Source organism: Podarcis raffonei, chromosome 3 (assembly GCF_027172205.1).
Source record: "Podarcis raffonei isolate rPodRaf1 chromosome 3, rPodRaf1.pri, whole genome shotgun sequence".
Taxonomy (NCBI): Eukaryota; Metazoa; Chordata; class Lepidosauria; order Squamata; family Lacertidae; genus Podarcis; species Podarcis raffonei.
In genome coordinates this window covers 123,777,298-123,793,388 of record NC_070604.1, presented here as the reverse complement: position 1 = coordinate 123,793,388, position 16,091 = coordinate 123,777,298, and the positions used below count along the sequence as shown (strand labels likewise).

The 16,091-nt window shown below is 57.5% G+C and overlaps 1 protein-coding gene across 2 annotated transcripts in view; it reads right to left on the bottom strand.

Moving 5' to 3' along the window:
• DNMT3A (DNA methyltransferase 3 alpha) overlaps positions 1-16,091 on the bottom strand; it is an 86,304-nt gene that overhangs the window by 25,484 nt on the left and 44,729 nt on the right. For both annotated transcript variants that reach the window (XM_053383853.1, XM_053383854.1), the window contains exons 6-7: positions 14,674-14,823; positions 11,482-11,514 (exon numbers count right to left, since the gene is read on the bottom strand). In XM_053383853.1, the coding sequence (XP_053239828.1) occupies positions 11,482-11,514; positions 14,674-14,823 (183 nt within the window). The remainder of the gene's footprint in view (positions 1-11,481; positions 11,515-14,673; positions 14,824-16,091) is intronic.

The window sequence follows — 16,091 nt, the reverse complement described above, 5'->3', positions numbered from 1 at the left end:
GCCCCCTGCAATGCCAGAATCCAAGCTAGAAAACTCGCCCCACAGCTCCTTTCCGTGGATATGCTCCTTAACATACGCCGTCATCTGTGTGTCTCAGGGGTGCCTGTGGGTGTCCAGAGACGGTTGCAGCACCTGCAAAGCATCGCCACGGCAGATGATGGCCAGTCATGGTGGCCTGCCAGGCCTTGTGGCAGTGGCGAAAGCGGCGACCGCCTGCAAGGCCCTGTCATGGCGCTGCCAGCAGCCTGAGGCCTCGCGGTGGCGCAGGAGACGCCAGCAGAAGCGGAACTGGCCTGCAAAGACCCGCCGAGGCCGGCTGCCACAGCTTCTGCCACCACAAGGCCTCAGAGGGCCACCACCACGACTGCCGCCACCTTCCATCACCGCCACGAAGCCTTATGGGGTGCTGCTACTGCCGCCACTCTCTGTCGTCGCCGTGAGGCCGCGTAAGTTGCTGCTGCTGCCGCTACGTATCGCGGTCATGGCAAGCGGTTTCTGCCACTGCTGCTTCTGCAGCCTGGCAGTCCCAGTTTATTTGTACAGTGGACACTTGGGCTGCGGATGTGATCCGTGCGGGATGCACATTTGCAACCCGCAGTGTTCGCAACCCACAGCGGCACGTCTGCGCATGCGCAGGTTGCAATTTGGCGCTTCTGCGCATGCACGACCGCTGAAACCCGGAAGTAACCTGTTCCAGTACTGTTCCAGGTTTCGGCAGTCCGTAACCCAAAAAAGTGCAACCTGAAGCGTCTGTAACCCAAGGTGTGACTGTATTCCCTACGACTCAGCGCCATACTTTGGATTGTCCAGAATCCCACCATTGGGTAGCCATGCCGCAAACCTAAAGTCCTGCTGGGATGAATTTTGGCTTGCCTGCTGGCGAAACAGACTGTGTGGCGATTGATAACATTGTCACTTATCCGTTTTAGACCCTTAAGTAGTAGCAGTTGCCAGCACATTGTCCTTCTCGCCTCTGGGTGGTACCTTATTTCAGACATTGTGGCAGATTGCAAGATTTAGCTGCTGATAACATTGCAATGCTTAGCTGGTGATATATTGCAATATTGAAAAGCAGTTATCGCCCAGCCCTTACACACACTGTGATTAGCGATAGACTGCCAGCTCAAATATTACAAAACAATTATCACAATGTGAACTTTAAAGCAGTTTTGGACGATATATCCCTATATCGCCCAGCCCTGGTCTCCAAGGTAGCGCCAAAGCAAGAGTTGTGTCTCCTGCTCTGTCCCGCCAAACAGCTGATTCAACCGGTAGCGCAGTAGCAAAAGATGCGCCTGAATCACCTCCAGACCCCCTGAATCGCTAGGCTGGGTGAATCAGGTATTTGGCAGGATAGAGTGGTAGCAAAAGACCTGTGTCCTGCTGCCAGGCTACCTTGTAGACCCCTCCCCATTTACTGGGCAGCAATTTTTATTTCTTGCTGCCAGGTCTGCCTAGACGTTTTGTTTTGGCGCCCACAACCGAGGTCCCAGGAGCCACATGGCTCCTAGCATTCTTACCCCAGTTTCTAACACTGAGCAGACCCCCCCCAAAAAAGCAAGAGGGGTGAAAATACACGCTTCCAGTAGCACCCCATAAAACCAACCGTCCCCTGACTTAAAGAGGAAGACTTGGCGCACCTGGGCAGCCCATAAAGGGGGGCAGGAGCTGCATGCTCCCCCCCCCCACAATGCTCCTATCTGCTGGCCATTTGCACAAGGGAAAGCAATTGCCGGGGGGGGGGGGAAGAGCTCCTGTCCTCGTCCCAGAAATGATCTCCGCATGCCAAGGACCCAGAATACCCTTACCCAGGAGGACTCAACGGGGGGGGGGCGTGATGCTCAGAGCACAGCCAATGGTCTTTCTGGGTGTCAGGAAGGAGCCCTGTCCCCCCCAGATGGCTCCCCCCCCCATGTCAGTGGCCCCTCGGATGTTTTAAGCCAGGCCACCGACTCACGGAGTCTTCCTAGCTCTTGCTCACGAGGTCCCTCACCCACCTTGCCCTGGCTAACCCACAGGAAGGCGACACGGGCTCTGTGTGGCGTTGGGGGGCGCACTCAGAATCTGGGGGGTGGGCTCTGAGTTCCGGGATTCGCCTGCCCCTCTACCCTGCAAGCAAACAGACTTGCAGGCTGAACTTACTGCTTCCTTCCAAAGGCTCCTAAAAGCACAGAGACCAAACTAAGACCCAGACCCACTATGGCCCACCCAACTAGTGAGGGGTCCGGGGTGGGGGGGGGGAAGGGGGGACACACACAGCTCTGCTTTCCAGGGAAACTGCTCAGAGAGTGAAGCTCTCATGAGAAGATCTCTGCAGGATCAGGCCAGTGGCCCATGCAATCAGCATCTTGCTCAAATACTACTGCTCAATAAGTGTTTAACGGTTGTTGTATTCATTTAAAAGCCAATAAAAATGGTTTCTTTTATAGGAAAGATACCCCTATATAAAAATCTGCAAATTTCCACCCAAAGCCCTCGCCTCCTCCATGAATTTCTCCAATCCTCTTCTGAAGTCCCCCAAGTTGGGGTCTGCATTTCCCGGGAAGACACACAAGAGATGGCGAACTCACGACGATCACAAGTTTTATTCATTGCAATGTGGAATTTATCCCGCATCTCGATCTTTATCTTGTCTGGATTTATTTACACGTTTAGCAACAAAATGTGCCGTTTAGCAAACGTCCGTCTCTCTCTGCCGGCTGCTTTGGGCTCCGAGAAAAAGTGGCACTGGATAAACTAAACTTTAAAAAGTGTCTGGGAACCTCTGGGGGGCCGGAGTTGCAACCCAGATTGGTGGGCAAGGAAAGGGGGCTTCAGGGGGGAGAAGAGGAAGCCCCCCAGCCGGACGGAGCAGGAGCAGGAAGGAGGCCGAGCCGTGATGTTTGGCAAACTCTTGGGAAGCAAAACCCAGCCGGGGGGAGGAACAAAATGGCTTTCTCAGTTGAACAGAATCGAGTCTGAACCAGGAGGAGGAGGAAAGGGCAACCTTGCTGGACAAATTCCTTCTAAAGATTTAAAGGGACCGAATGGGAAAAGCCAGCTCTGGATTCGAATTCTGGTCCAGACTTGGCCAAGTTCTGCTCACTTTTCTCTCCTGGGCACCAGCTGTGCAGAGTCCAGCTTCTGCCCCCCCCCAAAAGGGGCCAATCTCTGAGCCAGCTGCATGCTGCCCCCAGCCCCCTCTTCCTTGGGGGGGGGCTGTTGAGAAAGGGGTGCTTTGTTCTCCCCCCGCCTACTCAACCCGCCCGCCTTCCACCTCCGCCTGCAGCCCCCCCAGCTTCCTTCCTCTTCTACCCCCCCCAAAAAAAACTTCTGCTTCGGGACAAACATCTCGGAGGCAGGAGGATGCTCAGAGGTTGCTTGCCTGGGAAACGGGGTGGGGGGTCCACTTGCTCTCTCCTCCCCCCCAGGCAGGGACCAGGCCAGGCATGGGATTTTGGGGGGGGGGGATGCACTGTCTGGAGAAGTGCGGGGCGGACAGGGGCAAAAGGGAGGGCTGACAGCTGCAGCGCGGAAGGGCCCATCCTGCGCCCCCCACCCTGAATGGGGGGCCCGAGGGAGCTTGGGGGGCAGCCCCCGCACGACCCCCTCCCCAAAACTTCTACTGAGAGCACAGCAAAGGGGAGGGGGCGAGAGATAATCCCCCCTCGCCCCCAAACAAGAGCAAAACTTTTCAGGCGGGAGCCTCCCCCCCCCCAGCCCCGCTGTCCCGCCTCTGGCGAATTAGGGAGGGGGGGGTCCACCTTTGCAAAAGGGCAAGTTACTCTTCTTCCTTTCCTTTACTCTCCCCCCGCCCCGTCCCTTCTCTTTGCAAATCGATCCCTGGAGGGGGGGCTCCCTCGCCACCGCCTTCTGCACGCACAGACCCCCCCGCATGGAGTGGAGGGGGAAGAAAAACAACACCCCCCCCGATCGCGCGCGTGCCCTCCGTGCAAATTTGCTGGGGGGGATCTGGGGGTGCAAAGCGGCCGACCCCCCCCCCCCGCGGACGCCCCGGCGCCCCTCCGTACCTGCCCGCATGTCCCGCCGCTGCAGCATCCGCGGTGCCGCCGAGGGGGCGGGGGCGGGCGGAGGAGGGGCGGGCGGGCTTTGGGGGCGGGGAGGGGGCGCGGGGGGGGAGGGGGCCGCGCCGCCAATGTTCTTTGTCTGGGAAACTCCGGGACACGTGACGCGGGCCGCCGCTCCTGGTTGGCCGCGAGCGATGGAAACGGGGGGGGGGGGAGAAAGCGAGAGAGAAAGGTGCGGGGGGGGGCGCTTGTCGGGTTTGCAAGGCTGGTCTGGCGGGGGGGGGCGCCTCTGCAATTGCACGACTGCAGAGAACAGATGGGGGGGGGGTCCCCAAAGTTGCAAAGAGACCTCCGTGGTTGCTGTTTTTTTGCTGGGGGGGGGGGGAGAGGTCGAGCACCGCTTTCCCGCTTCCCGATCCGGATTCCGGCCCGGGCACGTTCACACGCCCGACTCGGGATCGCGCGGGGCTTCCTAATATCTCGGGGGGGGGTCGTCTGCTCCGACTGAAAATGCAACGAGGCGCTATCCCCCCCCCCCCCCGCCAAAGAAAAAGCGCGCACGTAGAGGAGCAACGCGGTGTCTCCCACGTCAGCCCGAGACCGGAGCCGCCCCCGACCCTATTGGCGCGCAGGGGCAGCGATCCTGGCTTCTTGCGCGCCTCCAGAAGACAGGAAGGGGGCGCGCACCGTTTGCGCGGGGTTTCATTGAGAAATAAATGGGGGTCTCTCTCTTTTTTTTGCAGCCGGGGCACTAGAACCCCCCAGCCCCCGGAAAGGGGTCACGGAACCCCGTCGGCGGCTTGCGCTTCTGCGCTGCTTGGCCAAATCTGGATCCGACCCTCCCGGGGACTTTGGGGAAGCCACAAACCTTAACTTTCTTCCTCGGAAGCTGCCCTGGAACACGTGTCGGGACAGACGCTCTCCAAGAGATGCCCCCCACTCTCAAAGATGCCGCTCGGAACACGTGTCAGCTCGCGGGCGGGACCCCCAGCCCACCCCCCGCCCTGCAAGCGAAGTCCGTGCCTGGGAGGGGCCGCATCGCAGTTGTCAGGGAGTTGCTCCGAGGGGGCCATGTGCCGACCCAGAAGCAGCAGATCCGGGGGGGGGGGGTTCCCACGACTGGGAAGGATGCGCGGAGTCCCGAACCGACACGACGACGACGGAGCCACAACTCTGCAACCATCATTCACACGCACAGAGGCCTCTCTTCCCTCGCACTCAATGGCACTCGAAATCAGACCCGGTTGATTTCACTGACCAAGAGCCCGGGGTTGGACTAGATGACCCTTGGAGCCCCTGCCAAGCCTACCATTCTGCCATCGTCGGGGCTCTCTGGAATGGGGAGGCCCTGCCCGCTGGTGGCAGGCGGATCGGGCCCCCTCAAGCAGGCTTTCTCCCTTGCAGCCTTAAAGCTCCCCATCCAAAAAAGTCAACATGCTGTTCTCTGGACCCCCACCTGCACGTATAGCCCCCCCCCCCGTCTGTACCCACATTGCAACAAGGGGGGAGTTCACACGGCAGCATTTAAGAGAGGGAGCAACAGGAGATGGGTACAATTATCTCTTTCAATTATTTTAAAGTGTCTCAAAAAAACTCTGAAGTGGCGTACAGCCAAATATAGACTCTAATTATTATTATTATTATTATTATTATTATTAACAACAACAACATATACAAAGGATGCAATCGAAAACAGAACATGCAGGACTGGCAGCTACAGGATATATTATTAAAAAGAACCAAGGTTAAAAGTGTGGGGCTATCTGCAAAACTGAGAAATTGAATCCCATTCAGCAGACCCACCAGAATTCAGTTTGCCAGGCCCATTGACTTCAATGGGTCAACTGAGCAGGACTCAGTCCTGAGCAGGAGCTGGACTCAGTCCAGGAGTATCAAGGAAAGGCAAAAGGGCAGCGTCCCTATAACCCAGACCAGAGAGGTTTGCCCACCTGATCCTAAAATGCAACTGGCACACTCACAGCACAACCCAAAACCCTGCCAACAATAAGGAAAGTCAATCTGGGGGCCAGTTTACAAAGCCTCCCCCCCCAACAGAGACACATTCTAGGCAAATCCAGCAGCTCTGTTGGCTATGAAACGCCACCCTGGCCTTAGTCCAGGATATGACTCCTGACCATTACCATATCTTGGCCTGAGATTCCCTTGGCAACCCAACCTGGTGCCCCCCGCCAGATGTTTCAGACCACAACACAGCTGTGGTGTCTTAAGTTGTCACAGAATCTGGAGGGCATCCGGTTAGGAGAGGCGCTGCTGGATGGCAGGACCCCAAGAGGGAGACAGGGTTTGGCCACAGAAGTGACCCCACTGAAACAGGCAGAGGTGCAGCCAGTGGGCAAGGCTGGCAAAGGAGCAGGGAGCCAGCATGGAGCCCCTTGGCCCCAGAGTCCAGGGGTTCCCCTGGCGGGCACACTCTGCACATTGATTCCCAGGAACATAAGAGACGGCTGGATGAGGCCCAAAGGAGCCTGTCTGGTCCAGCACCCTGTCCCCGCAGTGGCCAGTGGGACCTGAACCCCAAATCCTTCTCCCCTCCTGCCGTTTCCAGGCCCTCGGGTGTCTGGCTGGGAACCTGAAGTCTGGCAGGGGGTTGGACTGGATGACCCTCCCCACTTACAATTTTGTAGCCCCCTCCTGCAGGAATCTGTCCCCTTGCACCCGAGGCCGTCGCCTTTGCCTCTGAAAACCTCTGTTACCTGGTGGCTGCGCGGAGAGCCAGCTCCTGTCTGAAGGCGGCAAGTGGCGGCAAGCAAGAGGCAGCCCCAGAACCGCCCCCCCCCACATGCGTCTCTGTCCCCAGGGTGCTCCCCCCCCCCACAAAACACCCCACAAAGGGAGTCTGCAAAGTGCGCTCTTTTTGCTTCTCCCTTCAGGGCAGATTCTGTTGCAGCTTGCCCACCTCATTCCATGGGGAGGGGGGGGGAGCCAAGAGGATCCCATTCCTGGGGGGTGGGGGGCGGGAGCAGGGACAGAGCGCTGGGGAGGGGCTAGACACTTGCTTGGCATGCAGAACGACCCAGGTTCCGTCCCCTTCCCCAAATCCTGAACAGCCACTGCTGCCTCTACAGAGGCCCCCCCCCTAAAAAAAAGAACTGTGATTTTAAAATGCAGCTGCCTCCCTCAGCCCTTTGAATAGTGGATAGTTTTAGCACACTCAGGAATGCAAAGTTTTGTGTCTCTTTTGAAGGAAGGGGTACTTCTGCCTTTCCCATTCCAGCGCATTCTGTGCCCCCCCCAATATCATGTGGCAGGAGACGTGCTGCAGGGCAAGACCCCCAAATCCCCAGACCCTCCAGAGACGCCTCTGGCCGTCCCTCAAGCCCAGAGAGGCCAGCCCAGAATGCTGACCGGCCTCCCACTTCCAACTTGCCAGGAATTCCTGCTCCATCCATGCCCTCGGTCATTTTACCAAGGTCCAGCGATAGACGGCCGTGACTTCTCCTGTCCTCGGCCACTTCAGAAGGAGCACCCTGGGTTCAAATGCTCCTCCGTCTCATATCTCCCAGCACACTGAAATCTAGCAAGTCAGGGGAAGGCCGCTTTAGCCACAGATGCCAGGAAGTTTCGCGTGGGAAAGTAGCAGAGCACCTCTGGCCTGCAGACCAAAGCAGAGTGACCCCCCCCCCCAGTCACCAGTACAGACCTCCCTGACCTCTGTACATTAACTCCTTACTGTCCCTGCCGCTGTCCAATCTATGCGGCTTTCGGTTGAACAGAGCCTCCTTTTAATGCCAGGGGCACAAACTGGGCAGCCTTTTCCATGTGTGCCCTCCCAAGCCTCCTGAAGGAAAGCCCACGCACAATGGTGGGGGAGAGCAGAAGGGCCATGCGCCCCAGTGGTTAGAGCACCTGCAGGCCCCAGAAGGGATGAGGAAAGGGACCGCCTGCCATGCAGGAGAAAGACCTGGGCAAGGGGGATGAAGAACCAGGCCTGGCCAAGGCGCAAACCCTCTTTGGCTGCAATTCCTGCGTGGCAGGGGGGTCAGACTAGATGACTCTGGGTGTCCCTTCCAACTCTGCCATTCTGTGATTCTCCTGGCTTTTTCACCGGCAGAGGAGCAACCGTGCAGGGGAGTGCCTGTCGCCCCCCTGCACGCTCCTCCTTTCTGCCCCCACTGGCTGTTCCCTGCCCTCCCTCACCCCATGAGCCCTGCCTCTGGTGCTGGGTGAGACTAAGGAAGCCCTGGGACCCTTCTCCAACTGTGGGGTCCCCTGCTCCGCCCCTTCGGCGCCGCTGCCTCGTGAGGGGATGCGCCTGAGCCACGCAGGCCCCGCGTTATCTGGATGCGGAGGTGCCTGCCGCTCTGGCTCCTTCTTCCTGCCGCCATGCCAGCAGCCAGGGCTGCCAGGCTATAAATAGACCAGGGCCGAGCAGGAGGGGACCTGTTGCTAGGGAGACCCAGCGGTGAGGCAGCGCGAAGAGCAGGGACACGGAGGAGATTTGGGGAGGGAGGGGGAGGAGGAGGGCAGGGCGGCTGCTGTGTGCGAGTGCATGCCCGGGGGGGGGGGGCACGGGTGGGTGGCAGCGGGGCACCGTGGGTGCTCTGCGGCAGGCCTGCCATGGGGAGGGGGTCTCTGCTTCCGCCATTTTGCTGCAGTGTGCGGGCGCAAGCTGACCCCTCGGATCCTTTGTAGAGGCGGCGAAAGCAGAAGAGAGGAGGGGGGTGTTTGCAGCTGAGGCTCCCCCCTTCAGGAAGGGGTGGGCAGGAATGGCCGCAGAGCATGCAGAGGGTCGCAGGTGCAGAGCGCAGGCAGGGCTGGGAGGGATTTTTCTGGAGAGCTTAGCCCACTTGGAAGCCTAGAATTGTAGAGTTGGAAGGGACCCCCGAAGGTCATCCAGCCCAACCCGCTGCCAGCTAAAGAATCCCTGCCAGACAGCCACCCAGTCTTCCTTTAAGGGCCTCCCGTGGATGTAAAACCCCAGGAGAAGATGGCGGCAATTTTCTGTTGGGGCAGGAGAGCCCCCCAGCGGTGGCACAAGCACCCCTAACCTAAGAGATCCTCTCGCAAGCCGGGCCCCTCCCTGATGAAAGACCTGGCACTGCCAGATCACTGCAGGGCACCATCCTCTGCCCCTGTGCTGTAAGAGACCCCTTTTTCGGGGGGGTTGTTCATGCCCTTGCCCCGTGAGATACCAGCCGCCCCAGCCCTATGCCCCTCTTGGCCCCATTTCCACTCCCTTGCTCCACTCAGGCCTCCAGAGTTTGTTATTTTAAAAAGCAGAGTCCTGGGGGGGGGGCACCATCTCCTGCCTCAAACTCTGCTCCCCCCCCCTTTCCCCATCCAAAACTGGCCTGTCCCAGGACAGGATTAAGACCGGAGCACTCGAAAGATGTGAGAGCCCCCCGGAAGGATGATGTGGCCGAGATCCCTGCGTTGTGGGGCTGGACCAGACGCTTGGGGCTGATTCTATAGATCTAATTCAAAATGTAAACAAGAATAAACCACATCTCCTTCATCTCTATTATTAGAGATTTTGTTATTTTATTATTATTGTGTATATATATGTATGTGATTTTTTTCATTAATTCTGGGAGCCTTTTTTTGTGGAACCTTGGCAAATCTCTGGGGTGCCCCCTTCATGCCCTACGAAGCAAGTGGGTATTTTGCTAGATGTTTCTCCAGCCCTGGCCTGCCCTCAACAGGTGCCCCCCCCGGACTATCCCAAAGGGCCTCCCCCTGCAGAGCTGCGCAGCACCCTCACCCCCACCCTCCCCTCGCCCTGCCCTGGCTGACCTCTGCCCCTCCCTGGGCCTCTCCCTATCAACAGCCTTTGAGGCACCCCTGGGGGGCGGGAAGGGATGCATGGGTGCAAAAAGAGGCCCCCGGGCTCCTCCCAAGGGTGCCCTCCCCCTCTCCCTGCACCCAGCGGCATCACAGGGAGCTGTGCTTCCCGCCAGCAGGGGGTTGGTCTAGATGACCCCTGGGGTGTCCCTTCCAACTCTACTAGGATTCTATGAACAGGAGCAAAGGTCCTGGTCAGCAGCAGAAGACCTCTTCTGCTTGCACCACCTGCCTGGGCCAGGAAGGGTGCCGGGTGCGAGTCTCGAACCAGCCCAACTTGAAAATCCAGGGGATGACAGAAGGGGCAGGAAACACCAGTGTCTAAAATCTTAAAAAATTCCCTTTGCGCTCTCACTTTCAGCTCATCCACCCAACATATTTAGAAGGGGGATAAACTCCAGGAAGTAGCCGGGCGGAGGATCGGGGAGGAAGGAAGCCTTGCATTGGGAAACAGGGTGGGGTGAGGTCAGCAGCAGGCCTCAGTGCCCTCTCAAGGATCCTGAGCCCCACACAGCCCCACTGATTCCTTGGGGTGGGAAGGCGCAAAAGGAGAGGCCGTTGATTCAGCTGATTTTAGCTGAGATTCCCGCACTGCAGGAGGCTGGGCTACGTGGCCTTTGGGTTCCCCTCCGGCTCTGCAGTTCTGTGATCGCCCCAACTCACCTGCTCCAGCCTGCCAGCTCGGGCAGGCAGCTAACAGGAGGGAAATAAGGCAGCGTCTAGCCCAGGTGGCATTCCTGGAATGGAGTGCGCAGGGCCGGGTAAGATCACGGAACTGGAGATCCAACTGCTGGCTAAGATTTCCAGCTCCGTGGCAGGCTGCCTTATGCTGGCAGGACGGATCCACCGAGTTGAGATTCCCGCGTTACGGGGGGTTGGACTAGATGACCCTCGGGTCCCACCCAACCCTACAATTCCAGGGTTTTAGGGTTTGGCACTGTCCCGACTGACTGGGCAGAGGGTTCCAGGCAAGAATATATTCCACCTGCAGATGCTGCCACTGCGGACCGAATCGGGGTGCCAGGCGGATGCTCTACCCACTAGGCCTCCCCTCAGTGCCCTCTCAGCTCTCGGCTGGAGAAATGAGTCGGGTTATCTTGACGCAGGATTTCCACTCCTCTCAGACCCCCATTTCCTTCTCCCCAGGGCAGGGACGGGTTCCCCCACAATTTAAAGGCGACCGCTGGGTCTTACGCCACCCTGGCTTGCCCTGGGCCCGATAAAGCGACTCACAGATTCAACAAATAATAGTAATAATTTTTACAAAGCACCCCAACCCCCAGAGGGTGGCTTGCCTGGCGGGCGGGGTGGGGGCCTACAATCAGCTCCAAGGTGCCAACTTGGTGCCCGTGGGCAATGGTGACGTAGCTCTGGGGCAAAAGAGGTTCTGGGCGTGCGAGGAGGAGGAGGAGGAGGAGAGAGAGGAGATTGTAAGGGGGGGTTAGGGGCCAGCAGCGAAAGGGTGCCCCCACCCTTGCCCCAATCCCTGCAGGAGGAGCACAGTGGGTGCCTGTGCGTGGGGAGGAAGGGGCGCTCTCTGGCAGCGGGCAGACGCAGGGGGAGGGCGTGGGCACACCCACAGCCCCCCCGGCAAACCCACAAGCCCCGGCACGGGGTCCACATGAGACAAGCCGCCCCCCTCCCCGCAAAACCCCAAAGGTGGGCCACGAACCTTGTCGAGCTGAGCTGCCGCTGGGTTATCAGTCTGTGGGAGAAAGGTAAAGGAGAGGAGGGAGTTAGCACACACAGAGCCACAGCAAGAGGACGCGACTGCCGCCTGCCCCACAGGCAGGCACAGGAGGGGGGCACACGGGGGGGGGAGGAGGATGGGGGGCGCAGCTAGGCAGGTGCCAGTTCAACTAAGGCAGGAGCAAAGCCTGAGCGACTGAGGTCCTCGCCCTTTTGCCCCAGGCCAGCCTGAGATCATCTGCAGGAGCGCTGTGGGTGGTTGTTCCCTGAGAAGCCAAGCCTTTAGTCCTGTGGAACTCCCTGCCACTGGAGACGCAGCAAGCGCCTTCTGCGCCGGCTTTTTACACACCTACTGGAAACTTTTCGGTTCCCTCTTGACTTACGCAGGGAATTAAGAGCGCCATCCTTGCCCAACGGCTACTTGACGTCTGTTTCTAACTTCTTTCCGTGGCTGTGCCTTTTTATTGGCATGAACCATAATAAATGCAGGGAGGGGGGTTGGTATGCGAATATTCAGTCTTGGAGCACCTTCTGCCCCAGCCCCCTCCTTGCTCAGGACGTCCTACGCTGCGCCAGTCTCAAGGATGCCAACCCATAATGCTTTGCAGCCAGACCAGGGTACCAGGGCACAGCAAAGCATGCTGGGAAGGAGGATGCCATTAGGTCACAGAGATGCTGCAAAGACTTAGCGATAAAAGCCACCTCTCTAACTCCCTAATTATTATTATTTGAACCAAGAGCTGTGGGTCCTTGCCAGTTCTATGAGTCTAGGAGTGCCAGGAAGTTACACAAAACAGAAGTGGCCACAGTGATCCTAAACCCGGAAGGAAAATAGGGTGTGGGAGTCCCAGTGCAGCCCACCATCGCCTGAACCCTCTGCCCCCCCCCCTGCAAACACCGCCAGGGCCCTTCCTATGTCTTTGCACAGTTCAAAGCATCTGCAGAACATCTGCAGCGATGCATTTTTGCAAGCGCGCAACCTCACATCTTATGAACCCGTGCCCCTTTCTGAACGCCAGACCGTTTGATGGGCGGCATGTGCGCGCACCCAGCCAGATGTGCCCAGGAGCGGGCAAAGTCATGGGACGAGGGAAGGAAAACCAGGGGGGGCTCTGCTCATGGCAGACCTACAGGGAGCCAGACCCAAACATGTGGAAGGCTGTGGAGAGGCAGAAGATTGGGGGGGTGATGGGGACCAAGAGGGAAGGGGGGTCCGGGTGCACTTGACCAAGCACATGGCTAAACAGTGGAACTCACTGCCACTGGAGGCCATGACGGCCCGACCAAAATCACCCAGATCTCTCAGGCCCAAGATTCCCATAGAAGATTGAGCGTAGTTTCTTTTTTTTGGGGGGGGGGGAATTGTGAGACACTTCAATGCCTGGCTGAGTAAGCGGCTGCCTCAGAAACCAGACGGGTGAAGGGGGGGGGGAATATTAGGCAAGGAAATGAAATCTATAAGTAGATAACCACACATTAAAAAAAAAAAGATACGTGCCAAGCAAAACCGAATGCTGCAAGCTATGTAAGAGTATGAAGACTTACATATGATTTGCATAATTATATCCTGCTAATTAGAGGGAGGGCTCTGACCCCCCCCAACCTGGTCAACTGAGAAGCTGCTCCGTCCCCAAGAAGGCCTGAGACTTCTCTACACTTTCAAGCCGCTCCTGACTCTCTTGAGGACTAGAAAGTTGCCTCTTTAAACAGCGGAAGCTGAGCTAGCCAGGATGCCAAGTTCCTCCCCCCGCATCCAGCTTCCCCCCAGGCACACGGCCAGCCCCCCTCTTGCCCTAGACACACAGAGGGAGAGCAGAGACCCTCAAATTCTCCCAGCCGGCACCCCCAGTCTCTCCCTGGGGCTACGAAAGACCCTCAAGGGTGGGAAGAAGGCAGAAAAGGGATTTGGGGAGCCAAGAGATATTGCTCATTTCTCCTTGGAATGAGAACACAATGGAAAGGGGGGTGTGCTAGGAAAATGAAGACCCCCCCACATTTCCCCAAGCAGCAAAGCGACATTGTGGAGGGTTAGACTACAGGACCTTTGGGTTCCCTTCCAACTCTAGAATCCTGTGCAATGGGAGACGTTCTGCAGCCCATTCTGGGCTAGGAGAGGAAGGGGAGTGCCAGAGAGACCCAGCAATGCCCCTGAGGCAGCCTAGACTGCCACTCTTGACCCCCCCCCCCACCGTCCACTGCACACACACGGGACCCCCCTCTCAGTAACCCCCACCAAGCACCCGGCAGCACTGACCCCCCTGCTCTGCTCAACGGCCACCCTTTCCCGCTGCCACCCCAAAGCAGCCGCTCCGACCACTACTCACTCCTGCCTTGCATGTCCTCCAATGCACCACCGCCTTGGCCCGGGGCAGGACCAAGAGGCAGAGCCCCGCCAAGGCCCCAACCTTCTCTGGGGCAGGCGCAGCGTGGCTTCTTCCTCCCTCCCCCAAACACAACTGGATCACAGAATCGTAGAGTAGGGAAAGGGTCCCTATGGTCATCTAGTCCAACCCCCTGAAATGCACGAGGTTGGACTAGATGATTGTGAGAACTGTAATTTGGGGGTGGAACAAAAATGGCTCCCCTGTGGACCCCTAGATGTCCGCTGTGCAGGCAAGAGGGATGGGTTGCTCTGGCAATGTCTCCCTCTCCCATCTCTGGGGCAGAAAGCGCTATGGGGAAGAGCCATAGTTCAGTGCTAGAAAACACCTGTCCTGCAACCAGGTCAATCCCCGCCAGCAGCATCTCCAGGCAGGGCTGCCAATCAGTGCAGACAATACTGATCAAGATGGACCAATGACCTGAATGAGGCATCTTTCTGTGCTGCCCCCTTGCAGACAGAACACCCCACATTCTCTGCAAAGGGGGGCTGACAGAGCAAGCCATCACCTGGAAAGCATAACCCCCCGCAATAGCATCTTGGAAAACCCCAGAACCAGCCCAAGGCCAACACCCCCAGAGCCCGTCTTGAGACCCCTGAGAAATATTGGGTGTGGGGGGAGACTTGGTCCACCTTATTTGTGACCCTGGGAGGCAGAAGCGGCAGAATTCACGCTGACCCCCTGGAGGAGCCAAGAGAGGCCCCCAGGGAGAGCTGAGGACCCGTGGGGAGGGGGGCAGAGGGGGGGCCCACCCAGGACGCCTCCACCCCGGGACCCGGGGCGCCCAGTCTCACCTCCCGCTTCCAGCGCGCCAGCCACTCGTCCCGCTTCCTCTTGCTGATGTAGTAGGGGTCCCCTGCCTGGAAGGTCAAGCGCGGCATCGGCCGGGGGCGAAGGCTCGACTCGCAGCCCAGGCCTCCTCCTCGCAGGCGGCCGCGGGATCCCTGCGCGGGGAGAGGAGAGTCAGAAGGGATCGCCGGATCATTGGGCCGGGTTGCCATCTCAGCCGATGCCCCGAGCGCCAGACCCGCTCTGCCCTCTGCCATTTCCAGGAAAAAACCACACCCAGAACTCTGGCCAGTGCAAGTTTCAATAGTGGCAGTGGTCCCTCCTCGCAAATCAATAGTCAATACTTTTGAATGGATTAGTTTTTGTTACGACTGACTATTGATTTGCGAGGAGGGACCACTCCCACTATTGAAACTTACAGTGCTTTTTTCTTGGTATATTTAATAACAAGAACTCCAATTTATTTCCAAAAAGTGGCCTTCAGAAAAGCATTGCTTTTATTTTAGGGGGACAAGGCCGTTTTCATTCCATTTCTATTATTATTATTATTATTATTATTATTATTATTATTATTATTAATCATTTATACCCCGCCCATCTGGCTGGGCTTCCCCAGCCACTCTGGGCAGCTTCCAACAAAATATTAAAATACCGTAATACATCAAACATTAAAAGCTTCCCTAAAGAGGGCTGCCTTCAGATGTCTTCTAAAAGTCTGGTAGTTGTTTTTCTCTTTGACATCTGGTGGGAGGGTGTTCCACAGGGCGGGTTTCACACAGTTCAGCACCGAGATATATCTCGGTTTACACTGGACCCCAATACTTGCAACAATTACATTAAAAATTAAAAATAAAACAAGACTCAGACAAACGTTTCTGAATACATGCAAAAAGTTTTGTCAAAACGTATATACAAAAGCATTAACAATTATTAATAGTGATAAAAATTATGTATAGTGAAGTGCATTGCTTAGATTGGTAAAATTTTGAATTTATAGGGCTCTATCGGAAGGGGTACAGGGACGCGGGTGGCACTGTGGGTAAAAGCCTCAGCGCCTAGGGCTTGCCGATCAAAAGGTCGGCGGTTCGAATCCCCGCGACGGGGTGCGCTCCCGTCGTTCGGTCCCAGCGCCTGCCAACCTAGCAGTTCGAAAGCACCCCCGGGTGCAAGTGGATAAATAGGGACCGCTTACTGGCGGGAAGGTAAACGGCGTTTCCGTGTGCTGCGCTGGCTAGCCAGATGCAGCTTGTCACGCTGGCCACGTGACCCGGAAGTGTCTGCGGACAGCGCTGGCCCCTGGCCTCTTAAGTGAGATGGGCGCACAACCCCAGAGTCTGTCAAGACTGGCCCGTACGGGCAGGGGTACCTTTACCTTTATCGGAAGGGGGAAAATAAAAATATGTACCCCCCAGCCAGTCAAAAT